This window comes from Passer domesticus, chromosome 6 (assembly GCF_036417665.1).
Source record: "Passer domesticus isolate bPasDom1 chromosome 6, bPasDom1.hap1, whole genome shotgun sequence".
NCBI classification, from domain to species: Eukaryota; Metazoa; Chordata; class Aves; order Passeriformes; family Passeridae; genus Passer; species Passer domesticus.
The window spans coordinates 34,080,075-34,093,152 of record NC_087479.1 but is presented as its reverse complement, the minus strand read 5'-3'; the positions used below and the strand labels follow the sequence as shown (position 1 = coordinate 34,093,152).

The following is a 13,078-nucleotide window of genomic DNA, read 5'->3' as shown; positions in this document are numbered from 1 at the left end:
GGTTCACTGATCATCCTAACTAGCCCTGCTGTCTCAAACTTAATTTAATCTTTTTTAACACCAGAGTCTTGCCTGCAGGATTTCCCAACACTGGAATAATACACAGTGCTCTGGACAGGATCTCCTCAGTATCTTGCTAACCAGTGGTGTATTCCCTTTCTATCAGAGACACTTTGCCCAATAAATCAGAAGATCACATTTGCCTTCTTAGCATTTGCTTGCTTTGGGTACAATCAGCACCCGCCCCATGTCCCAGAGAATGACACTCAAAACCCAGGAGAACAATTTCCCTGAACACAGTGCCACTGTACAGCAGCCATCCTGCACAGCTACTCACTGTGGTGTTCTTCAGTGCCAGGGACCAGTACTAGCACCATCTCATGAATCTTATCCCTACACTGTGCTAAAAAGCATGAAAGTTGGAAGAAAAAATTGTACAACAAAACCAAAATCACTGAGTACAGTGAGCCTGTTAGTTCAAGGACAGAAAGTGCAGGATCTGACCTACATACACATGTGTAGAAAGCACCAATTCTACAAAACTGGTATGGTAAATTATCCATCATCCCAACCCCTTTAGTAGGTTCAGTGATGCAGTAGCTGCATCACTGCTTATGTGTTACAGTAGAGAGGTAAAGGGGATCAAAGATGATGAAGGACAAAATCTCCTTCACCATAAAATCCTGTAAGCAATTTAAGTTACCTTCCAACCATCTTAAAATCCTCCCACTGCCAAGTTTATCAAATGTGCTTATTATTCAGCTTCATTATCACATTGACTATGCACTGCCTAGGGAAGGTGCTATTATTCCTCTTCACAGATGGAAGAGGGTGGTACAGATCCCATAGATACCAACTCATACCATTTGCTTAGCAAAAAAGTGACAAAGAACTGAACCTGTTCCTGTATAACATCCATTGTTCTCAACCCTTCCTTCTTTCCAACAACTTCATGTTCCACGATTTCCCAAAAAGCACCCCAATTTACTCTCAGCTTCTCCTCTGTCAACTCTGAAAATTAAATTAAGAAAGTTAGGCATCTCTTGGCTAATTCTTCAAAATAAAGGGTAGCTGTAGAAGTCTTTCTATTACACAGTAGGTTTTTGCTACAGGACATTTGTTAACTTCTTGGATTCCCACCTGTCCTTTCCACACGATTTTGCATTGTTTGGCTACATACAGACTCTGTACACCTCAAGAAAGCAGCAAATATTAATTTTCTTTTCTTTATATAAAAATCAGTCCTTTTCAAGTTGCATACTAGAACTACTGTCTGCTGACTTTAATATTTTCTGAGGCAACATCTGGCATAAAAAATTGATTGCAAATATGATCAGTTAAGAAGATTTTCTTCTAGCAGTTTTCTAGTTGGCTTTATTCCCAGAAATCAGCCCATTGGAAAAGAAAAATCTATTTGGCACTGTCCCCAGTTGCAATTACTCATTCTTCAGGTAGAACAGTTTCCCCCTTGGGGAGGTTTTGCTGACATGCAATTCACATGATGGGTTCTGAACGGCACTGGAACTGGTATGGCCTCTGGGGTTCTGCACAGATGCTCTCTGATGCCTAAGGAATTCAGAATCCCTGCTCATGCCGTAAAAGAATAATAGAGGTTATCCTCTCCAAAACCTAAGTATATAACTATAGGTATAACTTGAGGAATTTAAATGTAATCCTATCATTATGGGTAGTATGTTTCAGCTGCAGACATTCACCCATAATTAAGCAGAATTATTCATAAGGGGCTTTGGCCAAAGTCATGGCAGTCGGTAGCTCAGGTCATTGTTAAACAGTGTTAAAACAGCAGGGGCAACTCAGCCCTGGACTTCCTCCTGTGGACCTAATGTGGGAGAGTGATGCAACCCTGCCCATGTGTGTTCACTTTGCCTTCATGAGCAGGATATTTGTCTTCCAGTTCTCCTGAATTCAAGAGCAGGCATCATGGGTTTAACACCTCTGCCTTTCTCCTCAGGCCATAATAGACAGCAGTGCAGGCTGAGTGTGTTGCCCCCATATACATCCTTTACACTCCATAAGCATGGTGTACGGATAACAAAACAAGGAAAGGTCCAGCTGCCAGCTCCTGATCCCTCTCGTGCTCCCTGCTGTGCAACACTCCCAGATGAGAGTGGATCTCTCTTCCTGCTGGCTGCCAGCTCCTTGGCACAGCACCATCAGGCAAGACCAAGTACAATCCAGGAATGGAAAAGCAGCTCATACTTAAATTGGAACATTAAATACTAGATCCTAGAATACTATGTTCTGATGTAGCTTCCAATAGGCAAAAGAGGAGTGATGTGAGATTTCTGCAGTTCTAAAAATACCTAACAGATACAATCCAAGCAGTGGTGAAGGTAAAAATCATACCAAAAGAGAAATAATCTTACTATTCAGCTAATAAACACCTCAGATTAGTTTAAATGGAAATAATTTAAAATCTCCAGTCCTAATCTGACAGTTTGTTCTGTTTGATTACACTTTGCATTTTACTTCCCTGGAAGAGCATCACCAGCAATGTCACATTTCCCACTGTTCTTCAATAGCTTCACGTTGTGATTTCCAGGCTGTGCTAGAATAAATAGCACAGCTTGGAAACTGAAGCAGCATGCAAGACTGATCATTTGCTCAAAACCAACAGTTTTCAAGTAAATGAATGGGATGTAATTGCATTTCAGTTTCAGCTTGAAAATGTAACCATGTAGCATTAGGATGTAGCCTTCCTGTTGAGTTTACACTCAATGGCACTTGCTTATTAGAGATGATTCTGGGTCACTGCACTATTTGTATATGTAGAGTAGCTCACGTACATAGAGTTTGTAGCCCTGCATGGATCACTCCAGTGCTGTATTCTGACCTCTCATAATAGAGACATCCTCATACTCATTTCAGCTATTTGTTTACCTCATCTGAAGTTTGCTCTATGACCTTGGGGCCAAATCCTCCATGATTCATTGTGTCCAAGGGTTCCATAACTCCCTCATGACCCATGAGTTCTCTAAAGAAGCCAAGCCTGACCAGAAGAACTGCTTGCATTAGGTTCAACAGACACATCTGAGGTTTGGTTTCTGCCAACATATGCCAACATTCTAATTGCTCCAGAAATAACCATTGACAACAGAATATCTCGAAAACCAAATAAAATCTCTCCTAATATCTATACTTGTTTCCATGGAAATATGCAGTGACAAGGTTTTTTCCCCTCATTTTCTCTGCCAGCCTACCATAGTTTTGTTCAAACAGCCATGGTAACTGACTAGGTTTACCCAAATATAAAACTACTGCAGATGTGCCAAACTTACACAAAGCCAAATAGAGAGCTGTTCAGCATGACTTCAAAAAAGCATCTATACAGCAAGACTGCTGCCAGCCCTCAACACAGAGACAGACAACTCTCTGCAGATCCCTTCAGCCAGGGACCAACAAAATCTTTTCATTACTGAGGACTGACTAGTTTCAGTGAGACAGCAAACAGCACACACAATGGTGTTTCCCAGCAAGATGAACACAAATAACTCACCATCAGCACACTGGCCTTAGACTCCAGCTTTATATTAGAGTGAAAGATATAGTATTTGCAATACAAGTCTGTCCCCAGTGGCTGCCAAACATTTTGCTTCCGGCAGTAGCCCTCTGCATCACCCCTCACCATATGTCACCATTCCCAGCCACCTCCTCATGGCCCATCTCTTCTCTGCTTCCCTGCTCTGGGCATCTGCCCCAGCCAGAAGCAGCATTTCCCTAGAGACTCGGATGAGGGTCAGCCACAGATGACAACATTAGGCAAAGACTCTGGGCTGTGAGCTGTGGGGACGGTGCCTCAGCTTCGGGCAGTTACTTTGAAGTCTCTCAGGATGCTGTGCACTCACCACACCAGAACAGCCTGGCAGGGCGCAACAGAGGAGGGATGCCTTGCCATGTCTGTCAGCAGGCAGTCTGTGGTGGCAGGAGGAAAGCAAATGTCCATCCTGCCATCCATGGAGGAAGGAAAAGGCAAGCTGTGCCAGGACTGCAGGCAGAGCAGAAGCACAGAGTGACAAAAACCAAAGGCAAATGTAAAAAAAAAAAAAAACCCAATGGGAAATGTAAAAAAAACCAAACCAATGGGAAATGTAAAAAAGGAGCCAACACTGAAATCTCACACAGGACTTTGGCTTTTGTCAGGTTGTTACACTGACATTGTGGCATGCTGGGCTTTGGACCTTAGCTATCGGGCAAGCCCAATGTATAAAGTCAAATGGGACTTTATGTTCAGCATTATCACACAGCAGTCTGTAAAATCACTCAGGTGGATGGGCTGCAGGACTGTAAACAAAGGATATGGCATGTTACAAGTGGCTGTTCAGAGGGAAGGAACCAGGGATACCATGGTGCTGGGGATCAGTAAAACATTAGATTGAGTGCCTCATTAAAGTTTTAAATTAGTGCTTAAACCATCCAGCTGACAAAACAAGGTTGAGCTGGAGAGGCTCTGGTGTGTCCTGGGAGAGAGGCAGGAGCTGCATCTGGACAGGGAAGGGACATATTTGGGCAGATGCTTGGTGCTTGTATCCCAGCAGCAGCTAGGAAGAGAAGGGCAATATGCTTGGGAGATAACAGCAAAAACTGTGTCAGAGGCCTCCTTAATCTCCTCTCCCCAAGGCTGTCACTTTCCCCTTATCCACAGGGCTCAGGAAGGTGCAGGAATATTCTGTTGCAAAATCTGGAAGAGTCTAAGGAAGAGGGAATAGGCTGAGAGTTGAGGTAGCTACACAATAGGTCAGTGTTGTCCCAAAAACAGTATAAAATTCCTGAGACAGAGAGTAGAAATTGCAAACTAGGTTAAGATAGGATTCAACCTGGAAAACAAAGGCTATTTAGCAAGGGGGAAATAATTCATCAACCAGTGTTCCTCTTGGCAGAGGGGGGAAGAGTTCTGGAAAGTCAAACTATATTAATCTAGCCTTAGGAGAGCTAGAAAATTAGAGAAGGGGACACAAAGAAATTAGCTAGAGAGGAGGAGGGCAATGCACCAGCACCAGGAATGTGCACAGAGCTACCCTGCCAGGCAACAGGGAGCTGAGTGCTGGGCAGGAACCCGTGCTTGGTTCAGGGCTGTGGCTACCATGAGAGTCTGACACCCTGGGAGGAGACAGAAGGCAACAGCTCCCCGTGCAACTGTGGGGGATTGATTTGTGATGACACTATGTGTTCCTTGTCTCTGAGGGACATAGAAACAGTTTACAAACATTTGTAAGGCATACACCCAAGCAGGAGGGAGTGCAAATTACTTAGAGAAGTCAAAACAAAGAGAGGGAAAACCAAAGCTGAAAGTAACTCAACAGCTTTTACCAATGATTTGCAGTAGGTTGTGAAATAGCTCGGATGAAGAGAGCAGAGAAGAACCCTAGTATGGGCAGTTTTAAAGTTAGATGGGAATAAAGGAAATAATACATGAGCAATAGAAGGCATATGGAAGAATTTCTTGAAGTGATACAAAAATTTGCACCCACTCAGTCTGTAGTTCCAGTTTTCCACTGCCCTGCATCTCTTGCTATCATTAGTAGCGAGGCAAAATTGGAAATGTTTATTAAAGAATAATGTTATAGTACTGCTCCACCTGAGCACACAGATTTCTAGACATATCTAGCCAACAGAGAATTAGGCTTTATAATTGTGTCTGGGAAAATGAGTCACTAGCAGTGATCCACTTAAACTCCTCCAGTGATTCCCTCCTTCCCCACCCCAAAACTCCTTTAGTCTTGGTGAGGTAGGGATATGACTCCATGTTTGGATAGTGTGTGTTAATGTCTCCTAAAGTCACATCCAGCTGCTTCTAAAAATCTCATGATAAATCCTTTTTTAATTGCATCTGGGAGACCACTTACAGGGCTCCCAAAGATCCACATGGAAACCTGAAAATATCAAGGCCCAAACACAGCTCTGATGAAGGCTGAAAAAGCAACATGCCAAAAGCTTGGAGCAGCCTACACCTTACCTGGCATATGCACTTACCAGCTTAATACTTCCCATGAGGAGGGAACACAGCTATGGCTCCACAGCTATGGTGCTGCATGCTGCAGCAAGTATTAATGGTTAGCCCCATCAGCCAGAAGGCTGGGCTCTCCATATGGCAGAGCTGTTCCCTGGCCTGAGGATTTTTCACGTGAGTAATAACCAAACTTTATAACTGTCCCCTGCAGACTATCATGATGATGAATGAATGAGATCAGATTAGTCAATATGGCTTATTGGCAGAGTTTGCTCACTTGCTGTGGATGCATCATTACCCTGTGCATTCATCAGCACAGTCTTTGCCTGTACAATATGAAATGACAACCAACCTCCAGCTCATCAGCTCTCCACTAAGAGCTCCCAAGCCCTTTTTGGGTCCTTCTTTTGCTCTGTATCCTTGTCCTGGGCCATCCTGAAAATTCGTTTGGTGAGCACCATATCCTTCCTTATTAAAGCAAAGCATATTAAGACATACCTGTAGAAGTTAAATGAGAAATTGCTGAAAAGCATTGACTTCATAACACAGTGACTAATGGTGCATTTACTACTCCTGTCCTCTGCCTGAAAAAATCAGAGTTGCTCCACTAAGTGGCACAGATGCTCTGCAGCTCCACAAGCAGCAGTGATCCTCTTTTGGCTGAATGGTATTTCCAGAGCAAAGCATTTCTCAACTCACTGAGGCTGTTGAGCCCAGGATTCCTGTAGAAACCAGGGATATTTCAAAGTAACGGCAAGCACCACATTCAAAGTGGGTACTCAAAAAGGTGTACTGTATTGCCTGACACATCTTTGCGTCAAGCAATAGCTTACACTAGCACAAAAGGGAATAAGGTTTCATGGCTGGAAACTGCTTTGAACTGAAATCTGAGAGCTTTGCCATCCCTTTCCAGCTCTGGCGTGAATTCCCTAGGCGGCCCAAGGCAGGCATCTTCATCTCCCTGGGGCTCAGTTTGCCATCTGTAAAACTGGGTTAGCATCTCCTGTTCTTTTTTACACCCTTTTTATCCTTATCTATATTAACGGTAAATACAGATGGGCTTGTTTGTGCGCAGGTACAGTGCAAAACGGCGCACGACCGCTCATTTAGGGATGGTCTGCAGGGAAAGACGCGAGCTCGGAGGGGCAGCTGCAGGGCAGGACGTACGGATTAAGGGATGCGCAGACAAGGAGCGGGGATGCCTGCAGGGAAGGACACTCTCCTGGCGGGCCGGGCGCTTACCCGCCACCCGAGCTAGCCCCGCGCCGCGCTCGCCGCAGCAGCGCCGGGCCCGGCCCCTCGCGGCGGGGAGGCGGGGGCGGTCCCCGCCCGGCCGCAGCGCTGCCCCCGGCCCGGCGGCGCGGCGGGGCTGCGGGGCGGGCTCCCCCGCGCCCGCCTCCGCCCGCCCCCCGCGCGGGGCCGCAGCGGGCAGCGCGGGGCGCCGCAGCCTGCGGGCGGCCGCCGTGCCCGCCGCCCCGCAGCTGGGGGCGCCGCGCGGGGCCCGGGTGCCATGGAGGAGCCGCCGCCCGCCTGAGCCCCGCGGCCGCCGGCACCGAGACAAAGAGCGGGGCTGCGCCCGCGCCCGCCCGGTGAGTGCGCGGGGAACCGGGGCGGGCGGGGGGCTCCGTCTTGCGCCGCGGCCCGGGTCTCGGTCCCGCTGCCAGCCCTGCCTGGCACCCCTTTCTCCGTTCGCCCATTCATGCGCGGACACCCTTGTCCGCCAGCCCGCCAAGCCCAGCGCACCTGCGGCATCCCCGTTCATAGCCGGCTACCCTCCGCCCAGACTGCCCTCCCGGCCAGACACGCCGTGCGCCCCCAGCACCCCCGCTCCTTGCCGAACGATTCTGCGCCCTCTGCCCGATCCTGCCGGAGGACCCTGAACGCCCCCGCGTCACCCCGCACACCCTGTCACCCCAAACGCCCCCGCGCACCACAGGGCGCAACCCGCGCGTCCCGAAGGCTCCCGCACCACGCCCCTGTGCCCGACCGCCCAAACGCGGCTCCCCGCCCCGGGCACCCCCGCCCCCGGACACTGCCCCTCCGCGCCCCGCACCTGCCGCCACCTGCCCCCTTCCTGCACAAACACAGCCCAGCCCAGGCACCCTCGCCGCCCCTCCCAGCCGCTCCCCGCCCCTGCCCCGGGCACACAAAGGGGTCCGTGCGCCCGCTGCCCGCCCGCTCACCCGCCGCCGCTCTCTGCCCCGCAGGCCGAGCCATGGTGGAGCCGCCGGCCGAGCCTCCCCCGCAGCCCTGCCCGACGCCCGGGGGGGCAGCGGGGGGAGAGCCGGCCCGTCCTGGAGAGCAGTCGCCGCTGCTGCACCTGGACCTGTACAACTTCGACTGCGCGGCGGCGGAGGGCAGCCGGTACGTGCTGACCAGCCCGCGGTCGCTGGAGGCCTGCGCCCGCTGCGCCGTGCGGCCCGTGGAGCTGCTGCCGCGGGCGCTGGGGGACCTGCTGAGAGAGGCGCCCGGGCGCTCCATGCGGGTGGCCGCCGGCCTCTACGAGGCCTACGAGCGGGAGCGCCGCCGCAAGCTGCAGCAGTGCCGGGAGGAGCGGGAGAGGATTATCCGGGAGGAGAAGAGGCGGATCCTCGCGCCCCTCGGCAGCCTGCCGCCTTCGCCCGCCGCCCGCGTCTCCTCCCGGGCTGCGGCCGGAGCGGCCGGCGGGCCCCGGACCCATGGCGGGGGGAAGGCCAGGGCATCGAGGGGTGCCAAGGGCAAGAGCCACTCCCTGGACTCGCTGCAGAAGCGGCGCGAGGGTAGCTGGGGCAAGACCTCCTCTGAGTCGGGCGCTTCGTCGTCCTACAGCGGGGAGAGCCTGCGGGAGCGCGGGGGCAAGGTGTGCGGCCGGGGTCGGGGGGCAGCCGCCGCCAATGGGACTCTGCTGGGGCGCAGCTTCAGCCTGGGCGACCTCAGCCACTCACCACAGACTGCCCAGAGAGTCGAGAGGATCGTCAGGGAGGTGAAGAGGAAGAAGGGTCTCTCGGAGGTGCCAGAGAGAGACAAGAAGATCGCGGCACTGATGATCGCCAAGCACCAGGAGGCCAACATCCTGCGGGAGCAGCGGCAGGCAGCTCACCTGCAGTGGGACAGCCAGCGGCGCCTGGCTGAGCAGCGGAAGGAGCAGGAGGAGAAGGAGAAGCAAAGGGCCCTCCTGCAGGGTCAGCGGATGTGGGAGAGCCAGGTGGAGAAGCGGCGAGGGAGACTGAACCAGGAGCAGGAGGAAGCTGCCCTGATGAAGCAGAAGCAGCTCCTGGTGTGTGAGGAGAGGTGGCGGGAGCAAGCGGAGAAGCAGGAGCGGCTGCGGAGGGAGAGGCTGGAGAGGGCCATCAAGGAAGACAGGCAGAAAAAGCTCCATCAAGAGCTCAACCTGAAGGCAAAGGAGGAGGTCAAGAAGGAGCACCAGGAGCGAGAGGAGCAGCTCCTGCAAGAGAAGCTGTCCACAGCTGCACAGAAGAGGCTGAAAAAGGAGGTGCAGCTGCAGAAGGAAAAGAGACTGTTCAACCAAGCAGAGAAGCTGAAGCATGAGGCCTTGCTCAAGGAACTGGCCAAGCAGGAGGCAGAAGAGAAGGAAATGCTGAAGGCGTCCCTGAAGATGAGTTTGACAAAGGCTCAGGAGAACTATGAACAACTTGTGGAGAAGAGGAACCAGGAGCTGAGGGAGAAAGCCAGGCGTGAGGACATGCAGATCCAGAGAGCTAAACTGGCAGCAGAGAAGAAGGAAAGAGAGCAGAAGGAACACTTGGAAGCACTGGCTAGAGAGACAGAGAGAAAGCTCCAGCATGCTGCCCAGGTGGCTGAAGAGGCTGTCCAAGAAAAAGCCCGCAAAGTGGTCTTGAGCCGTCTGGAAAAGGAAAAGGTGCAGAAGATGAACAAGCAAAAGGTGGAACAGTATGAGGACTTAAGGCGCAGGGAAATTCTCCTCTCTATAGAGAGGAAGCTGGAGAGAAGTGAGCAGATCTTTAAGGAGAAGAAGACTGTCTTAGAAAATGCCAGATCTGTTGCTCGAGCATCCTTCCATGTCCGGGAAAAGGTGCGGGAGGAGACGAACACACGCACCTTTGACAAGATGGCCTTCGAAGCAGAACTGCATGCTCAGCTTAGTAAGAAATGAAAGATCTTGTCATGGATGAGTGAGGATGCACCACTGGTTGTCCGTCGTAACGTGACAGAGAGCTCCTTGGCATGAGCATTTAAAAACAACGAAAACCAACATCCACCCTAAATTCGTATTTTGGGGGAGCGGGGTACCGCACAAAAATGTGGCAGCTATTTCACATACTGTTTTAAATACATCTTTCGTTCTGGGTGTGTTTTAAAAACTGACCTCAGTCATCTTTACAGAGAGGAAGCAAGTTTTTCTGTCCTCCACCCCACAAGCACATGCATTTTTTTCAGAGAGGGCTGCAAAATCTGCTTGAAGCCTCTGAGTTACTGATTGATTGTTTACACCAGAGATGATTACAGCTGCAATCTCCAGCTGGAAATGCAAACAGAGGTTACTAACTACTGGAGCCTGCTGAATAAGAACCAAAACCACCCTAGCTGATTCTGCCTGGAGTGATGGGCTGTTTGGTTTAAAGTTATGGGACTGCATTTTCCAGGCTGCTGCAATCCCATGCTGAAGGTGAGGAAGGCTGGAGTGCAGAATGCCATATACCCTGTGTGCCCCTTGGCTGCTGCTAGTACCAAGCTAGGGAAAGCACAGATCAAGGCCATGTAAGTAGACACCATGATCAGAGCTGGGCAGAAGCTGTCTGAAAGTGCTCACAAACACAATTTCTTTTTTGCTGTTACCCCTCCCAAGGTATCCTCACCTCTCCCTCTCTTTCCAAGTTTCTCTTACCAACATCTGTAGAATTCCCTCATTTCTTTTGGAGGAGGAAGAAAAGGAGAGAAATTTGTGGACAGTCCACAAACCGACGAGCACCCACACAAGCCACTTGTTCATTAAAATATAAAAATGAATGAACGTGTGGAATCTGGACTTTGGGGGAAACACAGAGGTCACTTGTAAATGGAAATCACCACCCTCAGGAATTCTCAAAACTCAAGAAGACCCTCAGCCACCTTATCCAGTTTGCCCTATCTTGAGCGGGAGGTTGGACCAGATGTTCTCCAGAGTTCCAACCTTGTAGTTCTCATGAGCTGCATACGATGACACGTTTGCCCAGCTCTTATCAGTGTCTACTGAGCAGGGCAGCATTTCTCTGCCACTGGTGCTAAGAGTTGTATTCTTACATAGAGCACAAGAAAGAGTAGATGCACAAATTAAGGTACATTACAGATTCTCTTAGATGAGGATCATGTCTTTTTTATAAGAGCTAACTCAATACTATTTTGGAGGAACTGAGTCTTTCTGCGATTAAATACAACAGAAATGTGAAAAGCCTACCTGAGCCCTGTGCACAGCATTCAAGTACAACAGCATTCTGCTCCAGGTTTCCACAGTTACTCTTTGTTGAGTTGGAGTTGTAAGCACACATCCAAAGCAGGCACCTTGGTTTGGTTTCTTTCTGGCTCCAGGCAACATCATCTCCCTGTTCCACCCTCCGTGATGCCGTATTGGGTTGCTCTGGTGATAGCAGTCAGACCTGGAGCATGGAGGAGAAGCAGCAAGAAAAGACAGGATCTCGTTTCTTTGCAGATGTCTCTGACATACAACATAGTAGAAGAGACAACCAGGAGAGGGCTGACATATGGCACAGACATGCAGTCTAGCATGCATAGATTGCTTACCAGAATGTCCCAGGAGGTAACAGCAGGTCAGAGCCCTCCTAGAAGGCTTTAAAGAAGTTGTTAAATGAACACTAACAATCGACCAAATACACTTTGGTGCCCTGCAAGGCTAGAGACATTACACAGTGTTGAAAATTAAGACATAGATATTTTTTTTTTATTTTTATAGGACTTGATCTTTGAATGAAAGTATGATTGGTGGTGTAAAGGGCAGGCAGCATGAAAGTAGGAATTAGGGCATCTGAGCAATGTTTGCTCTGTCAGTCATTGGCTCACTGTGTAATTCCAGGCAAGTCCTCAGAGGCTGAACCTGCTCCTATTGATATATACGGAAGCAGAGTTGGGCTCTTGGGACTCACAGGAAAAGACTCTGATTGGCAAAGCACTTCAAAGACTTTGGACAAATGTTGCTTATAAAGTACAAAGTAATATTTATTTATGTATTTATGTATTTATTTATTTATTTGAGTGGTTATTAAAGTAAAACATCCCTTGGTGAAAAGCATTAACACCCAAATCTGGTAACTGTGGGAAGGACAACTGCATTAGTGTTTCCAGTAGGGAGTCTGTCCCCTCATCTTCATCCTCAAAGCAGCAATTAGAACAGTGAAACAAATCCTGTTCTAACACTGGACAAGGTCCTTGAAAAAACGCAGACTTCTCCACAAGTTGTCCATGCCTCAGTGATTTATGTCTGCCCTCGTAGCTGCAGAGACCTAGAAAAGAGATGGCCAGTGGCCCAAATCCATCCGCTGCAAAACTGCCCTTGCTCCCTGACAGCACTAGAGTTGGGATGACACCTGCAGTGACTCCAGCATAGCCAATGTTTCATCTAGTTTGTAGCCCTTGGGGCTGCAGAGCAAGCCTGCCAGCATGTATACAAGGGGTTTTGCTTCCTGTGTCATTGCATTGGGGTGGAAATTCACTGGTTGGTTCATTTAACAGAGGAAAAAGGGGGAGAGCTGGGAGACTGGAAAGAAGGCAAATGGTGATGGGTGAATGAGCAGGCAGCCTCTAACTGGAGGAGCATGTTTTCCCTAAAGCTCTACTGCAGTCTACCTGAAGACTGTCCAAACCTCCCTCTGACAAGGGCATTTCCAGACGGACATTCTGCAGCCCAGGAGATATGGCTTGGCCACTGACTGTAATTACACCTGGGGTCCATCTCTTGCTGCTGACTGAGTTTGACACCCTGGGGCTACAGCTGAACTAATCAACACAAACCTACGTGAAGGTAATTGGATTGGCAAACTAGTGTTCCTCTACTGTGCAGTGTACAGCTCAAGTTTTGAATGTGCAATCTGAGAAAAAAATATTTTTTTTTCAAAAGACACTGATCTGTGTATGGATATTTTTTTTATTTCTGTAGTG

The 13,078-nt window shown here is 49.5% G+C and overlaps 2 protein-coding genes across 4 annotated transcripts in view; one reads left to right on the top strand and one right to left on the bottom strand.

The window, feature by feature from the left end:
• The window catches only part of SUSD6 (sushi domain containing 6), a 93,429-nt gene extending 85,128 nt beyond the window's left edge, over nt 1–8,301 (bottom strand). The window contains exon 1 of one of the 3 annotated variants that reach the window (XM_064424350.1): nt 8,152–8,301. The gene's annotated coding sequence lies outside the window, so the exon portion shown is untranslated. The remainder of the gene's footprint in view (nt 1–8,151) is intronic. The other 2 variants (XM_064424347.1, XM_064424348.1) reach the window with 2 other exon arrangements.
• Nucleotides 7,379–12,142, top strand: CCDC177 (coiled-coil domain containing 177). The gene is made up of 2 exons (XM_064424329.1): nt 7,379–7,557; nt 8,176–12,142. The coding sequence occupies exon 2, from the start codon at nt 8,184–8,186 to the stop codon at nt 10,080–10,082; it is 1,899 nt and encodes a 632-aa protein (XP_064280399.1). The 5' UTR covers nt 7,379–7,557; nt 8,176–8,183; the 3' UTR covers nt 10,083–12,142.
• The last annotated feature ends 936 nt before the right edge of the window (nt 12,143–13,078 follow it).